The sequence below is a fragment of the Apteryx rowi genome, unplaced genomic scaffold, assembly GCF_003343035.1.
Source record: "Apteryx rowi isolate R43461 unplaced genomic scaffold, aptRow1 scaffold_36, whole genome shotgun sequence".
In the NCBI taxonomy this organism is placed as follows: domain Eukaryota; kingdom Metazoa; phylum Chordata; class Aves; order Apterygiformes; family Apterygidae; genus Apteryx; species Apteryx rowi.
In genome coordinates this window covers 3,441,975-3,464,900 of record NW_020450085.1, presented here as the reverse complement: position 1 = coordinate 3,464,900, position 22,926 = coordinate 3,441,975, and the positions used below count along the sequence as shown (strand labels likewise).

Genomic DNA, 22,926 nt, shown 5'->3' with positions numbered 1-22,926 from the left:
GCCGCGCTCCCCGCGCTCCCCGCGGTGCTGCGCGGCCCCCCCGCCGCCGCCCCAGCCCCAGCGCCGGGTTTCACAGGAGACCGGATTTCAGTAACGTGTGTTTTAGCAGTTCCTTTCCCCTGCCCCATCGCTTGCGAGAATGTATTTTTTTTCTTTAATTGATGGTAGCGCGGATGTTCAAAGCGATGCCAGCAAGCTTATCTGGAGATCGCGTAGCTTCCTAATTGCATTTCCCAGCTGCTGGATGCCGCACGGTGCAGCCTGGCCAGACATTAATAGTGTGTCCATGCTGGACACTGCACAGTGCATCCAGACTGGACACTGTGTGGTGCGGCCAGGCTGCACAGTGCATCCTGGCTGCACATTGCATGGTGCGTCCGGACTGGACGCCACGCGGTGCACCCAGGCTGCACATTGCATGGTGCATCCGGACTGGACGCCACACGGTGCATCCAGGCTGCACATTGCACGGTGCATCTGGGCTGGACACCACGTGGTGCATCCGGGCTGGACACCACATGGTGTGGCCAGACTTGCCCCATCCCAACCACCAGCCTTGCTAGGGACATGGCTGTGGACAGCAGCTGGGAGAACAATGAGAGGGGAGGGCCTCTTTTTCCAGGACTTTCTCAAAATGGCTCTTAGTGGACTAGGAATAGTAACGGTGCAATCAACAACTGCGATTGCCTAAGGAGGTGAGATTTGTAGGTAGAAGTAATATCTTTTGTTAGGCTGATTGATACTGCTGAAAAATACCTTGCTGCGCTAGGCCTGATGAGAGCAGGTGATCCGAGGAGCTCAGACACAGCTGGTCAGTCTGTGTCTGCAGCCGTCTAGCCCGTCTAGGAGGAAAGGACAGCAGTGGCCATGTTAGCAGCAATGTTGTTGAAACATTGATTAGATGCAATGTTTAGATGCAATGAATCCATGAGTTTTTTAGTACCCAGCAGAATTACGTTAGCTCCTAAGTTTATTTTTCAAAGAATGTTTTGCAGTTCACTTTTGAGGATGAATCCTGAAAAGTTAAGAGAGAGAGAATCTGGTTTGTGAACTCCGCTGATGAAGATGAGTTTCTGCTCTTTGTCAGTCAGACGCGTGCAGACATCCCTGCTGGCAGCGAATGCTCCGCTCCACCCGTGCCACTCCTCTTCCCTGGCGCGTGGGCTGACGTACGTTATGGGGAGCAGGTGATTTGGAGGGCTCTAGCTCAGTGGACTTTGCTCGTGCTGCGAGCAGCCCCAGAGACTGCGCAGTCCCCTTCACGCGCGGCACGCTGCCTGCAGACACGTGCGGGAGCGTTCGGGGATGCTGGCAGTCGTGCCCCAGCAGAGGCAGCGCTGGCTTTGCCCGTTGCAGCTTTCCTGCCAGCCCTGTGGAGGCAGCGGCCGGTGTCCTACGGTCCCACTGCCTTCCCCTTGGTGCTCCGGAGCCCTTTGCTGCTCCGCGTGCCTCAGGGACTCGCACGTGACCTCACTGGTGGGTTAACCAGCTCTTTTCTCAAAAGCAGGCTCCTTGGTCAAACACTGTTGGGGGTCTGATTAGGAAAGGAGAAATAATTGGTGTGTGTACACTGAGCATATCGCTGTAGCTACACCAGTTTAGCATTCACCTGGTGGAACTACTCATGTAAAATCCTCTGTATTTCCTGAACCAAATTGAATATTTATTTAAATGCAATTCTGTAACGGCTAACGTGACCCAGCGTAGCAGGTGAATCTGCTGTTAGTTTGCTGTCCATACCGCGATCGCTGCAACCATCGTTACACGCGTCTGCAGCTTTGGCACAGCTGCAGCCCCCTGGATGTGCCCAGGCAATTCGGCACCAACCGTAGCAGAGCGGCGCAGCCATTTTGCAGCTTCTCGGAGTATAAAACAGCTGCCATTTGCCCACGGGCGCTGGGAACCTGGGAAAGGACCAGCCGAGTCTTTAGTACCGTCGTTCAAGGGCGTTGAGCTGGCAAACATGGTGAAGCCCCTCTCCCGTCCTCCCGTCGCTTGCTCTGTGCAGCAGCTCAGTTTCGAGACGAAGCCCGGGCGGCTCGAACGCAGCCGGGCGGTTGCTCCGAGGCAGGAGCAGCGCAACGCCGTCTGCGGGGCTGCAGCCCCGTGCGGGCAGCTGGGCCCCGGCACAGCTCGTGCCACGTACAGGCGCGAGGTGCCACGGTACAGCCTGCCCTCCGCAGCCCCGCGCAGCCGCCACGCTCGCCCCACGCGGGGACACCTTGCGGGAGCTGCTCGCAGCCCCGCGGCCCGGAGCGCCCGAGTTCGCCCTGCTTTTCTGCCTCTCGTGATCAGGAGCTGCTTTTGGCACAGGTGCGCACAGCCCCTTCAGAAGGGTGACGGTGATACTATTTTCATTACCTTAAAAATGAGCATATAAATTACACAGCCAGACTGACTATTCAACAACACCTACGAAGTCACTAAAAATAATGGGGTTTTGAGTTCATGGCTGTCATTGCCATCAATACAAATGTAACTTACTATGCGCTACCACTCTGATTTTTGTGCAGATTTTACCCACGTAAGCCTGCTGTTGATATGAATGCAAATAATTTGACATTAGAAATGATGAATTAGGAAGCTAAAATTAAAGAAAATAGAATAATGAATAAATGTGACATCATCTAAGAACTGTATATTTTTGCTTATCACTATATATATATAAGAATACTGATTTTAGGTTTAGAAATCATGAATTACTGGAGAGATCTGGAAATGAAGTGCTTTAGTATCTTTTATTTTTCTTATTGATTGCATGACACAAATAAAAAATCTAATGATTTTTAGTAGCAAAGATAAGCAACTGTCAAAAAAGTTTGGAGATGCAATTTAGAAAAGCTATCCAAAAGTCAAATTAATATCTGTAGACTAAAAACCATGGTCCACAAGGACATTTAGACTGGAGTGAATTTATCATTATCAGTCTAGGCCTTCGCTTGGTTAGTGAATTGATTCTACTATTTTTCAGGGCTATTTGTCATTATTAGTTTAGATTAGATAAAGAATTTTCAAATCAGGATTGTTTGCAAGCAGGTCATTGGACTGCTTGCCCTTCGCAATCCGTTGTCCACGATGTGTCCTCGGTCCCCTTCGTCATCTCTGGCTGGATAACAGAAGCCTTCTAAGAAAGAGAACAGAAGGCAAGACAGAAAATTTAGAATACGCTTAAATCACGCTTCCGGTGTGATTCTTTTTTCTTTTTCCCTTGGCACAATGTAATCAGTGCTACCATTCATAAAATTTTGGCGATCAGCAGTTATTTCCATGTGTAACTGTCACTCCTTAATAAGAGGCAGAGCACCCTACATGTTTCTGTATCTCAGCGCACTGTGTGTAAAATGAAGATAACGCTACTCCCTTTCTCAGTCTGTCCGCCTGCTTCGGTGCCTGTGATTAGAGCCTCTCCTGGCACAGTGCAGTCAGTTGTCTGTGCTGAGCACATGCTGGCCCACCACAGTGGCCTGAGAGTCAAGCAAGAGCCACCTTCCATGGGGGCTGCAGAGCTGGTCTAGTTTTGGTATGTGAAGGAGAGGTTGGAGCAAGATGTCTTTGGTTTCAGAGGGTTTTTTTTGCATTGCAGAAGGATAGAGTGAATGGAGAGAGATAATTTGGGACAGAACTGGACTGCTATTTTCCTGGTCTCTAGCCTATGAGACTGAGCCTTGTTGTGAAAGCAGAAGATACCTTCAGCTGAAGTATGTTTGGAAAGTCCTCAGTGGTCTTCACCTATGAATAGCTTTTCCTTCTTCCCAAAACCAGCTCAGTGCCCAGGCCTGATGCTGGGCTGAGGACTGAGTCAGCTACTGATCATGTGTATCTGTCCTTCAGGAATTGCTAAAAGTGATGCCCCTGAGAGCAGAATAGCAGCCAAGTATTGTACTGCTAATTCTGAAAGAGTCTACAACCTTCCCAGAAATTTGTGAGCAAATTATCTATCTACCTCATATTTCTTCTGCCTTTATGTTGAAGGATCCATAAATTTGGAAAGGGGGTGTTGTGGCCTTGCCAAAAAGATATTCATCCATGCCCATCAAAAACAATTATATTGAGCCAATTTCTCCTGGCCTTTTGTTGTACTTGTACCTTGCTGGTAGTAAACAGCATCCTTGAACTCTAGGTGGTTCAGCAAAATAGATGGGCTATCTGCAAGAATTTATTCACACATTTTCAAATAGAGGAGAAGTGAAAATAGGCAATACAGCAATTCATAACTTCTGGTTACAGCCTTGGAGAATGCAGTTGTAGATTTGCAGTCTGTGCATGTAAGGACATACTCCTTTTTGCGTCTTTTTCCTTCTGTTGTGGGATTATTAGCAGCAATGAAAAGCCATATGTTAGTTGCCATGGTGTAGGGACTGCTCCCCGTAACACTTAGCCGTCTGAGCAGATCACATTCTGAACATTTCAGTCTGGAGCCCAAAATACTGTAGCAGTAACAGAATACTTTCTCCAAGTGGTTGCCAGCAACCTCTCCTACCGAAGACCCCTAGTACACAGTCCTTTTTAGTACACTTGCTTTAAACGTAACCTCACATCCCATGTTCAGATATCATATGTTCACATTTGTCTTGAATTAGCATGCACTGTGACTTTTTAGAAACTTGAAGAGGAAAAAGAAAATCTGTCCCTTTACTGAAGGAAACCGAAAAGGAAGTTTTATATATGTGTATTGGTAGGCTTCCAGGCCTTCATGCTACCAAACCATGAAGACAGCTGATGGAGAATCTAGATTATGAATAAAAATAAACACAGAAGATGCACTGCCCTGCATAGTTTGGATGGCTGCAATTTTTGAAATATATATTTAAAAACCCCAACAGTTACATTTGAATTCTTATTAAAGACCCTGGGCAGAATTTAGCTGTCATGAATGTAGACTTACTCAACTTCAACAAAATTGTACTAGTTCAGGCTTTATACTCAAGAAGGCTCTCAAAAACTGAACTTCCTCTGGTTAACTGTTAAACTGCGGAGGAAATGGAAGACTGCATCAATAGCATTTAAATCAGCTTTGCAAAACTGTCAGGCAAAGTAACCAGCTCAGGTCCAAAAATCTATTCACAAGTGCCCTTTACCACACTGAAGGGGAGAGAATTTAAGAAATGAATGATTTGTTCACAGAGCCGGATAGCCTTTGGCATCGTTCCCTTTCCCTCGTCTTTCCATGTACACTGCCTGTGTAGCTAATCTCTTCCTGTGCATGAATTGCTCTGGGCTCCCTCGGCATTTCCCTTCCTCAGCGTTATTCCCTTCCGAGCTGGGGAAATGAGAACTGCATCAATGACAATATGCATAATGCAAAGGAGACACAAACCCTGCGTGCACATTTGCTGCATGAAACAACTGATTCGAAGCCCTCATGTTTGTTCCTCTGGAGATTTTCTTTGGAGCTTGTCTCTCATATCACTATTTGCAATCAAACAGGTAATATCCAAAATCTGTATTTTCTAGATAGAAAATAACTCATTGCTTGTATTTCGGCCTCTGATTGCTGGTTAATGAGATTTATTCCAGCTTCAACATCACTGCAACAAGCTACAAAGACTCATTTGTCTTGACTGCCTGGGCTAGATTCATTTCTGGTGTAATCACAGACAGCACAGTTATCCGGGAGACTGGCAGAATGAGGTAAAGAATAACACAAAAGATGTGTAAAAAACCCTAAGCCTCATCAAGCTACCTTTGGTGCTGTGGCATTACATTTGTGTTGTTCTCAAAGCCATGTAGTTTGAACATATTAGCATATGAAGATGTTTAATTACTTTCTGAGTTGTTCTTCCGGAACAGGAACTACAACATTTAAGGAACTTGTGTCAAATGATGGAATATTTAATACTAGCCCACACAGGCTGTGCTGATAAACAAGCTTGTATTTGAGGGGCGTGCAGTATACTTCTCTTCTATCCCACTAGCTAACCTTCCCTGGGCTTTGAAAAGAGGGCCTTGATGTCACCCGTAACCCGGTATGTAATTCAAGAAATCTCAGGGTCATAGTTCAAGAACTCAGAGTGATTTTACAGCACATCCCCAATAATGTTAAATCAACAATAACTAGTAAATGCTGACACTAGCTTTATTTGGCCTTAATATTGTTAGAAATTGCTGCTTTACTTTTGGAAATGATAATCCAGCTAGCCTCCCTTGTGGCATATTAAATATCTGTGGGTTTTGTTCTTACAAGAGGGACTCAGGTTTCTTTTGGCTTGGGTCTTAATTACACCTGTAACAGCTAAATTGCAAATCTTTAATGAATCACATTCATATAATAAGAAGTTGATGTTTTCACTTTCCTCTCGGCCGAGTTCTCCCATGTGCTGCGTTGCACCCAGCCACATTTCAAATCAGATGCCTCCTGCTCCCAGCAAGTGCTCGCCTTGGCTGCCGTTCCCCTCTGCACCGGCTTTCACCACCCTCCCTGGGCACTGGCAACCTAACACGCAGCTTCCTTGCTGTTTTGTCTCCTCCGGTAATATTTTGCAGTAATATTAATTATACAATGTACCTAGGTTTCTTGTACTACCACCAACAATATATGTTTACTCTGACTTTCCTTGTTTGAATTGAATTTGTAAGCTATATCTTGTGCAGTATATTTGACTGAAAAATACTTGGATCCATTCTGTGAAAAGGTGAAGTTGAACATCCCTTTCTATAGACAGCAATGAGCTGTTTTACAGCTTTACGAGGGGCACAAGCACAGCACTGTTTCAGTCCTCAGAGGACTACAGCTCCCATGAACCCCAAGAAGAATTGGACCTAAGCTGTGGCAGTGATGCACTTTGGGAAAGGGGAGGTATACAAAGGGTTTGGATTGCTTAAGTAAGGGAGAGTTTAAAGTAAATAGGGAGTGGTAAGCTCTCCTGGAAAATCTGGGTGGAAATCTGTGATGATAATATGAGAGAGGTTGCAGAGAGTAAAGGCTGAGGAGCTCTAAGGAAACTCTGTAGATTTGTAAAGCCTTGAAGTAGAAAAGCTATCAAGTTTTTAAATGTTGAAGCAAGGATGGCTAAAGAGTTAGAAGAAGGTTCTGGAGAGGAAAATTAGATACTAGTAAAGTGAAAAGAAATGCTGTGGGAAAAGGAAGATATAGAAAAAAGATGAAGTGCTTGCCTCCTTGTCCAGTGCATGCCAGTGGGTCTTCAGAAGCATGACGGGATGGAGACTCCAATTCCTCCTGTAAAGGAAAAAATGCCGTGACCAAGAGTGAGGGAGGCAAGGGGTGCTGGTCCGTTGTTAGAGCGGGTCTGCTTGTTGTACTAGGCTGTGCAAGGGTAGAGGCTTAACTGGAGAATTAAAGTGCCTTGCTTATCTCTGGTGGGTTGAGGTGGCAGGATCAGAAACTCAGGCACAGCCCTGCCTGACAGCAAGGGTTACGAGGCACTATAACCTAGCCTCGTGTTGCCTGTGTCTCCACCTGCAACTGTAATCTCCTTTCTGATCTCTCCCTTTTGAAACGGGAGGTGTTGGCAATGATCTAACCAGCACCTGACTCGCCAGCCACTTGTCTGTGGTGGGCAGGGAAGGCAGCAGCTCTCGTGGGAGACATGGGAGTGGTGTCGCGTTGGTTGGTCCTATTAGAGGATAACCCAAAAACCTGCGTGGTTTTCCTTTCACCCCCAAAACAGATCTGCATCCAGTTGATGAACAGATATGAAAAGTGCAGCCTGGACGATACGTGGAGAAGAGGAGCTAAACTCTACACTACCAGGAAAACAAGGGGAACATAATTCCTCTGATTCACCTTCTGAAGTTTATTGTTTTCCTTGTGTATCTTTATACAATGAACTTGTATTGCAATGCAGGAAGGTCCTTCCTCTGACAAATCATAACAATGTGGCCAAAATAGCTATCATTAGATGCTTAAAAAGGGTCACCTAAAAATTCAGATGTTGATCTGACTTCTGCTGTTGCTGATTGTAGTAATCCTCAGTAACAGAAGACACTTTTTCATATGGAAAAAAAATGTTAGTAGTCTAGGCTACCTACTGAAAATGCTCTGCCGCGTTTTGTTCCTTTTAGGATGTATTGCATCTGTCCAGTAACCCTTGCAAGTTAATTCAGTGAACCAAAACAGTCTTTGTTCTGGTTTAGGATTTGTGCATGGTTTTGCATTATTTGAATGGTAGATATAATCTATAAAAACTGAGACTGAGGTTTTAATATTTAAGGTAGTACTAGCAGTACTATATATATTTAAGATTTCCAGCAATTCCCCTTGAGACTGATTTTTCCTCCGATAATTAGTTTTGCCAAACCCAATGTCTTCCATCCACAATTTGGCATTCTGATGTGAGCAAAAAAGGCTCTATAAAGTCTCTCTTTGAACAAAGCTAGGAAATGGACAACTTTCTTTTATTTTAAGATGAATTATTTTGTTTAATTGAAAGGCTCCAGTTCTCCCAGTTTGGAATAAGAGCTTAAATATGTGCCCCTCTCTACTATGCCTGAGCTAGTTCTACCCCAGCTGTATGTAGCAGCTTACTTGTAGCAACCACGAACTTGACAAGGGCTGTAAAACTTGTCCAAGAAGCAGGATAAATGTCCTGTGCTGAGCTCTAGGCTGCTCGTAGGATCAGAACTGGGCAGTTAAGTGTGTCCCATGCTTCGGTGTAGATTTGTCATACACTTGGAAACTGGCATTGTCCTAACGTTGGACGTAGTAGAAATCTGCCCAAGTCTGGACAGGTCATCAGCCTTTACAAAAATTGTTTGTAATTACAGCTAACCCCTTAGTGCTGTGTGCATGCCAGCTTTGTTTCTCATTCCTGACCATGACTGCGCAGGCGCCTTTCATGTTGAAAGCGAGGAAAATCTACGTCCCGTTTTTTCAGGAGGGAGGGGAAAGGAGCTAGGGTGAGAGACGTGGCCATGGAATTAGTGAGGTGGGATGAGGTGGACAGGCAAATGCGTAAAACAGGAAATACACTGTAATACAAATTATATTTCAGAGGTACAATGCTGACTTTGGCTGTTTGGAATAACATGGAGACAGCAAACTCCCTGTAGTTTGTTTGTGTGCGTGTAACTGTTTCAGAACGGGCAGGCTCTTGCTTCTGCTTGAGTAATTTGTCCCTTTTGCTGCATCCAAAGCAGTGCCTGTAGCCCCTCAAGGAGAGTGCCATGGCTGCGCGCGCTCGCTTGTTCCTTGTTTGCCTGGCTTCCTCTTTTCTTCTCTCCCTTCTTTTTCCTGCTCTGAGAGAACAGCCTTCTGGGAGGGGGGACGCCTAACACTTACGAAGCACAGCAATGCAAACAAGCCAGCTCCAAAGGAACCTTGAGTGGGAAAATCTGCGCGACAGCCTGGCATGTCACGGTGCACGTTATGTGCAAACTGCGGGAAAACACTGCCGGGCCTGGCAAGGAGACCGAAGGACCAGGCATCCTTACAGTGCTTTACCAGTAGCAGCGTTTGTTAGAAATACATTAAAACTAACTTGTTAATTAGCATTAAAGTCCTCATTTATTTCTAACTGATGGGTCCTGTACATTGTATAAACATCAGTTATTGCAGTACCACCTCTTCAAAGCATTGTACAAGTGATATTTGTAATGCAGGTGAGTGACATTATTCACATTTTCCAAAAGGAAAATGGAAATGCAATGGGATATAGGGAAGATGATCCAGCATATAACTCCAGAGTTCTTAGTCATCAGACCTATATTCTGGACTTTGTTTTTTAGCTGAAACAAACAAATACAGGTTTAAAACCGGAGAGATTCGAGTTTATAACTGAGAAACAGAGCCATTAAGCAGCTAATTGAAAGGAGGCTAGCTCTGACTTGTGCAGCTGTTCTGTCCCAACAGCTTGTCTGATGGTGTAATACCTTAAAAACAATAGTAATCCTGCTGTCCAGTAACATGTATRGGCTAGCTATTGTAATCTTAACTACAGCTGAAAACAAAAAGGCAGTAAGGAGTAGCACAGGTAATGCCAACCCCAATCTACAGCAACAACTCTTTCAAAGTTGCTCTTTTAAAGGATTGCCTCTTCGGATGACAAATTCTTAAGTTATATTGGCTTCCATTGGTTACAGACTTTCTTTTGCTGCTCCCAAGCCAGCAGGTCCTTTCCTCCTTTTGGCCGTGTGGCAGCGTGCCGTCACCAGCAATCATAGCGCCGTTTCATGCATGGAACGTGCTGGGGCTCCTGGGGTAATGGCTTCACACCTTCTCTAACCTCACCTTTAAGTATAGCCTCTTCATTTAACAAAAGATATCAATGCCCACTTCCAAAACTTAAGGTGAGAGAACTGTTAACCAAATAATAAATATTAGGCTACTTTTTGAGGCCATTTTTTTTTTTATATAGCCTTATATAGTCTAATATCCTTAGTTCCATAGCTCAGTTCCTGCACTCTGGGGATAAGAGATGGGAACAGCAATGGAATATTCTGATGCCAAAACATCTCCTGTTCCTGCATAGCAAGATGGCTCCTGGAATTGTGCAGGATGCCCTAGTGTTGTGCTGTTCTGACAAGGACGTTTTTTAATAGATAACTATCTGGAGAAACTGTCCCACATGCAGAGGGTTGTTCAAAGGACCACTCCATCTTCTTGTGCATTGCATATATTTCCTTGTACAATGCTTTAACAAAGGGAAAATGATGTAGAGCTGTTTGAGCAGCTATCCAGCACCAGCAAACTTTGCTGTCAAAGTAATAGTGAAGAATCTTTCAAATCTGTATGTGTCACCAAAATATAATTAAGGTGCAGGATTACCCAACAGAGTTCTTGATTCATAGAGCTAGTACTGATGAGCACCAGAAAAGTAATAAATTTTATTGGGTAATCTGCGTCTGTGAATGCACAATCCCTCAAGCCAAGGCATTCTTGTAGGCCTGAGAAATCCTTGAATAACAATTTCTGCCCTTGCCACAAGTCTTCATTAAAACGCAGAGCATTTTGCCCATAACATAATACCAAGGAGAAATGACTGTGAGTAAAATCCTGCCCTAATGGTCAAATTCCTATCAACTTAAACTAAACACCCTTTTCCCTTCTGCCTGCAGGAACGAGACCATGGATGAAGCTCCTGTGAGCAATGACTATAATCAAGCAATATGCACATCTGACAGCTCAGCACAGGCTCTCCACCTGCAGCACCTGGGCTCCAGTGGATTTCGTGTCTAAGACCTGAAAGGCATATTAAGTTTTAATTGCAGGTTTAAGTTTCAAGTTCAAAAGGCCTCCATAAGATGTGTGTCCGTAATATGTATGCCATTATGAATGATGAGGTAGGACTTAAGCTGCATGTTGCTGTTAAACAAAGTGAAACTCTCTACATATACATATACACATATATATTTAAGAAAAACGTGGCACAAATGATGACCGTACAGCAGTGAGAGCATGCTGCCTTGCTTAGGGTCGTATTTAGCGCTTTGACAGTTCTAGAGAGCTCGATCTTTGGGACAGCTGCACGCAGGAGGGGCAAATAACAGAAGTTTGTGAGAAGAGTTTTGAACATCCTAAAAATCATTTTGTAAGCTAATGCTGACACATGTAAAGAGTTTGGTAGTTATGTAAAGGGCTGATCAGTATGGTGTGGATTTCTATGCAGGGAAGTTTGGCTTGGATTTTTTTTTTGGTGATGAGTATTTAGGAAAAAAAGGAAAAGTGGAATGAGAGGCGAAGAGAGAGAGTTTTGATGGTTCAGGCTCTAGTGAGTTATGACTAGAAAATCTTGGATGTCTTGATGGTAAATAACATGTCTTTATTGTCTTCATTAACTTTTCTAAGACAGGAGCTGAAACTTCTGTCTGAGGAGAATCTTACCAACTAAATTGGATTTATATGTCTTAAAATGGGTTGGGTATATTCTGCCGGTGGTCAGAGTTTTCCGAATGTCTGAGGTGCTTTCTGAACAAGCTGCTGGAAAGGGCTCAGAGGATGGTGTTTATGGTTTGTTTTTCTCCCTGTTGTTGAGATCTTGTTCTGTTGTTGACATATGAAAGACATCTATCTCATTTTGCACATAGAGACCCATAGTAATAACAGTATTGACAACAGCCCTTGTACCAGAAGAAAGGAGGCAGACTTCCTCTCCGCCACCTTCCCTGCACTGACTTTGTAATAGGAAACAAGCAACTACAAGAGCAAATTGATTGCAAGGTCTGAGCATCTGCTCGCCATTGGCAGTGGGCACAGGGCATAAACACCATGTCAGATGCATACAGCACACTCCTTTGCCCAGTGTAACAGGACTGAATGCTGAAGCATAAAAATGCACAAGTATGAAGATTTAGAGAGCCAGTGGATCAGCATGTCCTCCTGCCAAATTTGGAAACAAATCATTTTCTAGTATAAGCTTATGAACCATCCTATAATGTTTAATAGGAGAGTCATAGAATCATAAAATGTGGTTCATTTTCCATCTGGAAAGAATAGCATCCATTTCACTATACAGATTTTCAGCTATTTAGCCCTCTTCAAAACATACTGGCTTCCTAGTGAGTTTTCTAGGAGTTTGGCAGAAGGTATGCAGAGCCTGACGTTGATGTTCATCTCTCTTTCTGGATGCTTTCCTACCAATACTAAAAAGAGACTTTGAAATATTATAGCATTTCTTCTCATAGGCATCTATATGTGTTTTCTTGTGTATAGCTACCACACGTCACTCTTCATGTAGCCCGGTATTTTATTTTAGCGGGGCCCTAGTGTACATGTTAAGTAACAGCACGCTTCCTGTATATGATGTATCAGCTATATGTTACACAAAACTTCAACAAATATCTCACTTTTAATCATTTCTCTCCCATTCAGAAGTGAGTTGGTTTATTTGTTTATTTTGTTTATATATTTGTCCACAGTGCTTGTAATATGTTATTAAGGGCAATAAAAATATGTGAATAAGGGCTTTTTCTGAAGTCAGACTGTACAAATCCAAAGATTAAAAAAAAGAAAAAAATCCAAGCCACTCTCCCTGAGTGAAAATCTACAGTAAAATAATCAGCCTTTTAACTGAGTGTGAAATTCTTTCTTTAGCCATATTTCTCTAAAGGCAACCAGGCCAGCATTAGCCTGATTGATGGGGCTTGTGAAATGATCTTTAGGACTTTCCACTCTGATCAAAAACTTTCCTAACTCCTAATATTCCAGCTGGCCCAGAGATGGAGAGAGGATGTCTTCATAGGTCTTTGGGAAGCGTTCAGAAATGCAGTCTTTCTTTTAGTTATGTAAGTGTATATAAATCTTTGGTACCTTTCCAGCCACTCACTTAAACTTGACTATGTATTGAGCACTAGTTGTGAAAGAAATATACATCTCTCTTTAAAGCCAACTAGAAAAGGATTTTTGTTTGTTTAATTTAGAAGCTGGCATTCTGCCCCATACTTTTCTAGTTGTTAATAGCAGGCAATTTCAAACTGTCAGGTCCTGAGAACCGCTACAGGCAGTGAATACACAAGAGGGAAGGATTTACACCTTTCCATTCAGCTGACATGGCCTAATTTGGCAGGAAAAAGTCACTGGCATTCCTGGCTTTAAGAAATTCACAAAGCAAGCGAGGTTTGCTGGGCTATTATCCGATGGCCAGGAGTAGCTAAACTTCGATAGCATTTCAACAACAAAATGGATTAAACAGAGCGAGAATTGCTCCTATTATTTCCAAAAAAACCTTGGGATCATCTTAGAACTTATTTGCTTTTATTTTCCTGAGCGGCCTGGTACTAGAGACAGAGTTTCCACTTAACATTCAACCTACATGTTTTTCATTAATGCAAATTTATTAAATTCCTGTTCTGCTAAGATGCCCATTTGATTTAAAATAAAATTGGAAATTTTGAGGAGGAGACTTCTTGAATGTCTTTAGCTAAGGTGAATTCAAACTCTGGTAAGTTAATTAAGAGTCTTCTTAATGGCAGTTGGCTTGAAGGCAAGTTCACGAAAGGACGCTGATCTTTTCTCAGGGAACTCTGGGCATCTCGGCCCAAAGTGATGTCCTAAAAGACAAAAGGGGAAAAAAAGGAAGCCCTGCTCTGTAGCTGTGTGCTTCTGGGAGGCGCTGGGCGCCACGCTCTGCTTCTGGACATGCTCAGAAATACATCGGCTGGAGACCTGGCGAAGAGCCACGTACGTGAGCCCGGTCTGGACGGYGCAGACTAGAGACCAGCCACAGGGCTGGCAAATTCGGAGACGCTCTGGCAGGACTCGGCTTCTCCTCGGGGCAGCCGCTGCTGTTTTGTGTGGAAATGTGGCTCTGCAGAAGAGCACGCGGCCCTTCCTGCCCATCGTGCACCAACCCGCGTGCTGGGAAGTGGCAACCCTGCTTGGGCGACGGGAGTTCAGTGCCAGGGTGCCCTCGGCGGTGGGCATGCGCGGCTCCAGGGCAGCTCTCCCGCGCTCCCTCCTGCCGACGGGCTAAGCGCCACGCGGCGTGGAGTCTTGCCCAGGTTTTAGATATCCTGGATGCAAACAAAAATTGCAAAAAATGAAATTGTTAACATTTTAAAAATGCCAAAATATTATGATTGTTTTGTAATTTTTTACCACTTCTCTGTTTTTTATACTAAGGTCCTGAAACCAGCAGAAAGCAATGAAGCAGTCTGTATAACTGAATCTGCATTGTTGGTCAAAAAGGGTTTCTGTAACTGTTGTAACGTCTGAATTAGATGAACCAGAGAAGCAGGAGAAGGAGAGTATAAGTAAGTAATTTGCAGGACTGTGTATTCCTCAGTTCCCAGCTAGACATGGCAGGTTTGTATTGAACAGAAAAGAAGAAAATCATATTCCAGAAATAATTATTTTTGTCTGTATTAAATTACTAGTAGTATTCTCTCTCCATACTAAAATAGAAGTATAGTACAGATTCACATTTTCTTTATACTAATGTCAAATATGTTGCTTGTTCAAATTAAGGAATATCATGGATACGCACAATAAAAATAAATTTTGAGAGTGCTAAGGGCAATGTAACTCATTTGGGAATGTTTTTTGGCTTATGCTATATAGGTAGAATCTGCAGACTCTAAAAGCATTTCAAATTGAAGTAGTGATTTTAATAGTCACATGAATAAAACATCCCCTAGACAGGTAACTGGAGCCAAATAAGCCTTGAGATCTGGCCACTACAGATTTTAATCCCTAGAAAGAATTTGGGTCAGAAAGAAACACTAAGAAATGTGGTTGTATCACCTGGAAAAGCTGTTGTTATTTGTTCAAATACTTTCTTTCATCAGCACAGCTGGCATGTATAAATTATACTACAAACAGTGAACTTTAGTTAATATACACTGCATCTATATTAGGAAGATTTAGCCCTACAACTGATACTCCCATGATGGTAAAATGGTCTAGTGTAGATACAGATTTTTGTTCTAGTGTATGTAACTCTTCATCCTTTTATGATTTTTTTTTTCCTGCCCTTTGCCTTTTAATGTCTTGAGAAACTTTAGCAATTTCAGCCTTTAAACAGCTGTCAACTCAGAAGGTTGGGTCCAATGCAAAAAGTGATCTTTTAACAGATTTTGTACCATGATAACAAATTTATATGAGATTCTTTTTTAAAACAAAAGTCTGAAGGATAGTTGTGATTTTCATGGACCTTTTTCACATCTGTATGCAGAACTAAAAAAATAAAAAGGACAGTTGTACTATGCAACATGCTTAAATACTTACTGGTCATGCACAATTATCCACTTTGCAAACACCTCAGACTGTTGAAAGTCTTGCTGCCTCTGCCTCCAGTTTTGCATTTTCACCACAGCCAAGAGTCGCCTCCTGCACAACTCTGCCAAAACAAATGTGTCAGGAGAACGAACGCACACTACTCAGCTTCAGGCACGTTCAGCTGGATTAGTTCAACTAGCTGACAAAGATGGGCTTGCACTAACCAGCACGCTTTGTCTGTAGTAGCACCATCTCGACCCATGGAGCTGCAGGAAGAGCCATGAGCGTCTGGGAATAGCCATGCCAGACGCCTGCCATCCTCGCCTGCACAGCCGGGTCTGGAACAGGACGGTTACTGACAGCCTCTGAAACAGTGAGTATATTCTGAGCCACGGTCACGTGGGCATTGCAGAGATGGTTTTGTGGCATTTGAAAATGTCCATGCCCATGCACAAACTGGAAATTACCCACTTCCTGGTACAGCTCCGATGTCGGGATAAATCACCTGGGCACTCCTCATCTGCTCCAGTGCAAAGGCAGCAGGGTTAGTAAGCAGAAGTTATCTGAGCTTACCCAGCTGACTTTGCCCTGCAAAGAACGAGGAATTTTTTTATACAGTCTTGTCTATTATGCAACAGGGCTGACTGTACAGCCGCTGGGGAGTGATGTCAAACAGCTGGATGTCAATCACCTCTTAAACTGGCACAGCTGCTTCTCCAGTAAATACCTGACCCCGGCCTAAAGATTAGCCACTTTGCTACTCAAGGCTTTTGTTGTATTTATCTTTCTTTCTATGGCAGTAAAAAGGATCTGGAAAGTATGCAAACTACATCTGACTAGAGGCTTCTCCTGTGCAGAAGTAACTTTGTAAACGATGCATATATTTTAGGAGGAGGAAATTCCCATGAGGGAAAGCTAGACCCTTTGCCTGAATGTGAAATGGCCACAAACATACAGGCATTTAAGTATGCATGCCGACTAATTCTCTGTCACTTAACTTATGTGAAATGTCAAAATAGCTGGGGCATGAAAGCCAAAAACAGCCACAAATGAAGTAATTTCTGGTGAGTGTAACTGTGAAAACTGTGAAGCATGTTTTTCTCTCAACTTTCAAAGCAAATTCCCTCAGCTCCAAAGAAACTGAGTTGGCACTGAAAAACTAGCTCTCCTAAGACCAAAAATGTACTGACCATCCCAGAGCACGTATTCCCAGCCTGTACCATGTGTAGCACAGCAAAGCAGCAGGCGAATGCTAATAGGCGAGTGTCTTCCTGTTGGCATTGCTGCTGCTGAGTAGCTCAATAAATGGGGGGGCTTCTGTGGAAGAAAGGGGCATTAGCTAGTCCTGACAAAACTCAGCCTCTTTGGACTATGAATTACTGTTTAGAAAGCTATTGAGCTTCATTTGAAAGGGTAAATAATGAAGGAACTGTCACCTCTTTAGGTAGTTTTAAATAATCACCTTCAGTGTTACTTGTTCCTAATTTTGCTTCACCTTCCAAACATTTTGTCTAGCTGTGACTTTTCCTACTTAAGTGTAGGTACTTTATACACCAAGATTAAGTCACCCCTAACCTTTTGGTGTGTTTGTATAGTATGATTTTAAAAACTGATTGAGTTTTTTGAGTCTTTAAAACTTAAAAATGATTTATGTAGTACTGCTGCAAACTTTTGAATTTCGCTTGGCTTTGTGCACAGTATTTTCTTCCTCAGTTTGCAATAGAAACTTTTTTTTTCTGAAAAGTTGCCGTGTTTTGAAGTGTCTGCCCCTTTCAGGCTATCTTGTGACACATTGCATACACAGTTGTTTGCCTCTAAGAGCAGATTTTCATTATGTGGTAGGAAAAATTTCTGAACCTGAACCATTCGTTGTACCGCACGGTTGCAGCTTTCATTGTTGTTTGCAACTGATGTAACGTGGCTTTTTTTTTTTTTTGTAAATCTTGCACAGAAGACTTGCTCTGAGCAACCTTGTATCACACTACTGAAAGCCTGTAGAAACTCTCTGCTTGACACTGAGGCTGTGGTCTCACAGCTAGAAAATGGGGCTGTAACATAAGAGTCTATCGTTTCTCAGTGTGATAGCTTCCTCTTTTATGGTGGTAGTAGTGTAGTGAGGACACAGGCATTTATGCAGTTACATTATACTACTGTGGTCTTTCTTTGACAGGGAGGAAGGTAGGGTATAAAAGCAAGTGACTGTATAATAATTACTGCAATTGCTACCATAAGGGAAGCTGCAGTGCTGGTGAACTACAGGCTACCAATTTGCTTGTGTATTTTGCAGGCATGTTGGGCAAGATGACAGTCACAGTCAGGCATTGCAGACATGAGTTTGCACTTGGAGGGAGACTAGACTTAATCTGTTAAGGACTTCATGTATTATTCCAGCAATCTTGAAATGGGTCAGGTACTGAAAGGGAAGCCAGCGCTGGTTGGACAGCATTAATTTTTGTTATTATGTGCATTGGCTGGTTAGACCTGTTTCTAAAATGTGCCACTACATGATGTGCTCATTACAGCAACCTCATGATTGCTGCCAGTCCTAGGTGCACTGAGCGTAAACAGTCCACTTGGAGTTGGCCAGAGCTGGTGGCAGATCTTGTTTCACAAGGCGGTGAAGTCTGTTGCTGGGTTGGCTGATGGGACTGAAAGCAATACATAATTTGCTAAGGGTTCTGGGTTAAGCTACATGCATCAGCACAGGCTTTGCCTGTTAAGTTAGGTCACTGACAGATAAAATAGGGTTGACATAAAACCTGAACATCTCTTTTTCTTCCTGCTTGCAGGAGTACTTGAAAGTATTTTTGTCTGTTTTAATTTTCAAACTGTTAAACTGTTTAGACTGTCATATTTTAGCATTTACTCTATTTGTGGTGACATTTAAATGTGAAAGAATTTAAATTTAGACACAGCCCAACCAAATGTTCTAAGCAAAGAGTTTCTGTGAGGGAACAAGCAAATAACTTTATCCTGCCTGTTTTCCTTCTGTGCACCTCAGGCTCAGCGCTCTGCAAGTAAAAACCCTGCCTGGCCCTAAACCGGGGACTAGATGGGCTCTGCCGCGCGGCTCTGGCACTGCAGTCCTGTGGGTGGTCCTGCTGGCAGCGTGGGCACCGGGAGCAGCCTGCCTGGCCCCTCTGCACGCCCACAGCCCGGCGCCCGCAGCCTTCCCCAGCACCCCCAGGCCTTACAGCCACCCCCACGGGGCAAAAAAAAATAAAAACCCAACCACACTGATTTTTTACAAAAAATAATATTTACATTATTTCTGTTCATGGAGGAAAAGAAAGCAAGTTAAATGAAAAAAATTTACAGAGCTACCTGATATGCTGGTGGCTTTATTGTGTCTAATTATGCCCCTCCCTAAAGTCCTTTGAAGCAGTGATGAAGGCAGATTAAAAAAAAAAAATCCTTTCTTCATTCACAACATGCAGGAAAGAAAATAAAAAGTCTCAAAGTGGATAGAAAGTATGTGAAAAAAGTGTGCCTTGATACTGTCCTGCTTCTTTGAAGAGAAATATAGTAGTGTCCTAATAAATCATGCTTCTGAATATTTATATGTTTTTACAAGACCCCATCCATCCTGTACCTATTATAATCTATGCACCTTATACATGGAATCAATCAATGAAATATCATTTTGATTTGTAGGGAAGGGACTAAGACAAGGCACTAAATGTAAACGTGGTTGTGCTGAGCTTTGTTGTTCTTTCAGTGATTTGGAATAAAATTCTGCTTTTGGCAGAACTACTTTTGTCAGAATCCTCAATGCAATGTATTCAAAATCAACCTATGTTTATTCACTGGATGTTTATTTTGCTGGTGCATAGCTCTGTATTGTTACAAAAAATACACATTTTCCCTAGGTTGTAGAAGTTGTGATGGAAAGAATGATTTGTTTATTGTATCTCCCAAAATAGTAACATGGGAAAGCAAAGGGACTATCTTATAGATATGGTTACTGTGTCGCGTATAATTCATGCAAATTTGAAAGCAACCATCACATGCAGAGTGATGCAGGCATACAGCTAAAAAAAAAAATGCCCGCCCCTTTATTCTGCACTTTAAAGGGAGAGAACTCACTCTTCTTCCCACCGCTGTATGCAAACGCTATTTCGTTTCTTTTTCTGTAGTAGGACCTTATGGAGTGAGGTCAAGCCCTGAAATGCTTATCTAGGTGTTTACATTCAAGCATTTAGGTATCCTGAGATCAGGATTGGGTCATTCTGTTTCCTGCTGTGATAGAAACCTTTTTTTTTCTTTATACTTGTATTTTTCAGTAGTCATGTATCACTGAAGGCGGTGAAGGTGGGGGAATATGTGAGGAAGACCTGAAAATATATGTATGTGTGATTCCTTGGAAGTGATGCTTATCTTCAAAATATTATTGGTTCCTGGCTTCAGTGGAGCATGATCAAGCCTTAACAAGGAAAAAGTCACTATTTCAGATAAGTTTATAAGAACATTTTTCTATAAGTTAAACAATAACCACGTTCAGCTTTTAAAAGCCTGATTATAAAGATGTTAATTAAGATTGATTCTAATGTAGCATATTCTTCACATTTGTCTAATATGTCTGCTGCCCTTCACATGACTAAGCCAAGTGCTAAATCAGATTGCAAAGACAGTGTTTAAACAATTAAAGGCTTGTTGCCACCTTCAAGATAAACATATCAATGAAAAGGGTCATCCTTCTCGTGCTGACAGAAAGGTGATGATGTGTCTTTCAGGTGAAAAGGTTCTGTATGGATTACCAAGCACCTGAGCATCTTCAGTATTGTATTTAGTGATATGTTCAGTAAAAAAGGCCTGATGACCTCAGGGAAAACAAAACCAAACCAAACAAAACCATGAACGGCCACTTTGGATACACTCATATGTTGAGCTTTTCTCTACACAGTATAAATTGTTCCGGGGGCCTTCGTACCTCAAATCTGCATGTTGTTGTGCCTGGTGGAAAACATGACTAAGGTTGTTGCAACACGCAGGACCCTGAACGTTCAGGAAGGGAGACCATTCTTTTTCACAAGAACCGTTACCTCATTGCAGGACTAACTGAAGATAGCAAGATACGCATGTAAAATAGCTGCCATGACCCAGTTAAGCAGTAGGGTGGCTAACTCTTCCTATGCTAATCTGTCCTCCTCCACTCATCTTTCTGGTTTTGACCAGTCTATAATTAACATTCTAAGCACCTAAAGAACCTCTAAAATAGTTCTTTGTGTGAGCTCAAACCTAATTTTGAGCAAAACTTGATTTTGTAGATCATTTATTTTACATTTATTTTGTAGATAAATGTAGATCATTTATGCAAAGAGAAAACTTGCACTAAAAAGATTGTAGTTGTCTCCACATAGGACTGTCACAGAACAGACCCCAGGAATGCAAGGAGGAGCTCATGGTGCATTTCTATACAACAGATATCCCCACCGGATGACCAATCTGCATAAGGAAATGTCTCAGACAGCAATTTCAGCTTATAATAATAATATATACTAGCATGAGTATTGAGGGAACTTGGTGTGAGAGTAATTTTATTTTTAATTCAGCATACCATGCTGGGCTGAGCAGCGGCGAGGGTGACTCAGCGCTTTTCAGACCCTTAGATAAAAATGTGTGTTGGTAGCAACTAGGATGAGCAGAAGGCAAGAGACTGATGTCCCAGGGCAGCCATAAGCATAAGGCCAGTACGCGAGAAAGCACAAAAGCTGTAATTAGAAAACTTTATCTAGAGCGATCTGCAGTAATGGATACAGTGAAAGTTCATTAGGATTGTTTTCAGCAATTTTCCCCCTTCTTTTCTTGAATGAAGAAATGCCAGTTCCTCAAAAACAAACTGTTTCTGGGAAAGTTTTGCTTTTTCAAAACAGTATTGAATTTGTTACAGTGCACACTTGCAACATTCTCAAAATGAAAACTCTGTGTTAGGACAAATTTACCTTTTATTTTAGTTTTGCTATCTGTTTTCACAAGAGTCAAAACTAAAACTTTTCAAATGATTTGATCTTCACTGTTATAGAAAAAATATTTGGAATTTAATTTCACTGAAATAAAATATTGTCCTCATTTGGCAAAGGAAATACTTAGGAGGAGAAATAATATGCAAATTATATTGAAACAATATGGAAGCCATGTTCTTCACATTAATAAATGGCAATCTTTTCGTTCTCATCACATCCTTTCTGTTTCATCTACATTCACTATACTTTTATTTTAAGCAGGGCTGTTTGGTATTGCAAAGTCATGTTGCAATCATTGTTTATTGTGCTGCTGTTATATAACATCATCTCTAGGCGTATACTTAATTCTGATCAGGAGATTAAGAAAAAATCCTGTATACAAACATGCAGAGTCTCAAGGGGAAGTGGTTGTAACAAACTGAGAGACAAAAATGAAGTTACTTTTGCAGAAGGTAGACCAGCTCGGAGAGGTGTGTTACCTCTGATGGCACATGCTGCAAAGTGTAGACACACTTGTAGTCAAACAGTGGTAGAGAAGCAAGCGGAGCTGGATGAAAAATGGACATCGCAAGATGCCCAAAATTCAGCATCCAGTTTAAGAGTCACCTAAAAGAAATTCTCTTCCTGGTCACGCTACATAGCTCCTCTGGGGGAACTTGAGCAAGTCATGTTTTGTCCCAGATTTCAATTTCATCCACTAACTTTTCAGTTAGTCCCCTGGTGACTGGGACCTAGATTTTCTTTTGGTTGACCAACCTAACTTCCAGAGGTACTAAGCTGCTGCTGACTTACAAAATCTGACATTTTCAAAACATTCTTCCCTTTCGCAGCAACTGCCCTTTCTTGAATGACCTATATTTAGCACGGTGCTCATGCAAGCGTTGCCTCAGGTGGCAGTCTCATTTCTCAGGCATGTATTGTGACAGAAAAAAAAAAAAMCATAAATAGGAGAGAAAACAAATGTCTTGCATCACTGTATGAGTCTCCACGGAGGGATACGCCTACGGGTGGCATGATTCAGAGGGGCAGAATGGACATCTGGGAAACCTCAAAGCGCCAAGAAGCAGGAAAAGGCACATAATACCTTCCTTTTCTAACAGCGCCAAGCACGGCTAATAGCAGGTAGCCAAAACAGGACCAGGCGCTGGCTGGTCCAGGCCGCAGGTGGGAGGACGGCCTGGATGGGCCCCGACGCCCCATTTTCTGGGACTCGTATTAGGGCGGCCTGACACGGCATCGCCTCTCGAGCTCCTCAGGGAGGGCTGCTAAAACCTGTATGTTACCCCGAAAACAAAAATCTCACATCCGTTGACCCCAAGAAGTGGGATATTAACGGGCGAGGGAGGTATGTGG

The 22,926-nt window shown here is 42.7% G+C and overlaps 2 protein-coding genes across 4 annotated transcripts in view; both read right to left on the bottom strand.

The window, feature by feature from the left end:
- LOC112969622 (guanylate cyclase soluble subunit beta-2-like) overlaps positions 1-1,758 on the bottom strand; it is a 17,852-nt gene extending 16,094 nt beyond the window's left edge. Inside the window, exon 1 of the mRNA XM_026073081.1 lies at positions 1,741-1,758. Within this exon, the coding sequence (XP_025928866.1) occupies positions 1,741-1,758 (18 nt within the window). The remainder of the gene's footprint in view (positions 1-1,740) is intronic.
- A 983-nt stretch (positions 1,759-2,741) lies between these two features.
- Positions 2,742-16,749, bottom strand: LOC112969603. Of its 3 annotated transcripts, none has more exons than XM_026073050.1 (6): positions 16,078-16,749; positions 15,835-15,975; positions 15,620-15,731; positions 14,079-14,406; positions 7,114-7,177; positions 2,742-3,124 (listed from the first exon to the last, which is right to left on the bottom strand). In XM_026073050.1, exons 2-6 carry the CDS (start codon positions 15,926-15,928, stop codon positions 3,012-3,014), a joined length of 711 nt encoding a protein of 236 aa, XP_025928835.1. In that variant the 5' UTR covers positions 15,929-15,975; positions 16,078-16,749; the 3' UTR covers positions 2,742-3,011. The 3 variants fall into 3 exon arrangements, with proteins under 3 accessions (XP_025928835.1, XP_025928834.1, XP_025928833.1); XM_026073049.1 differs by having other exon boundaries at positions 16,082-16,749; XM_026073048.1 differs by having other exon boundaries at positions 15,835-16,749.
- Between the last annotated feature and the right edge of the window lie 6,177 nt (positions 16,750-22,926).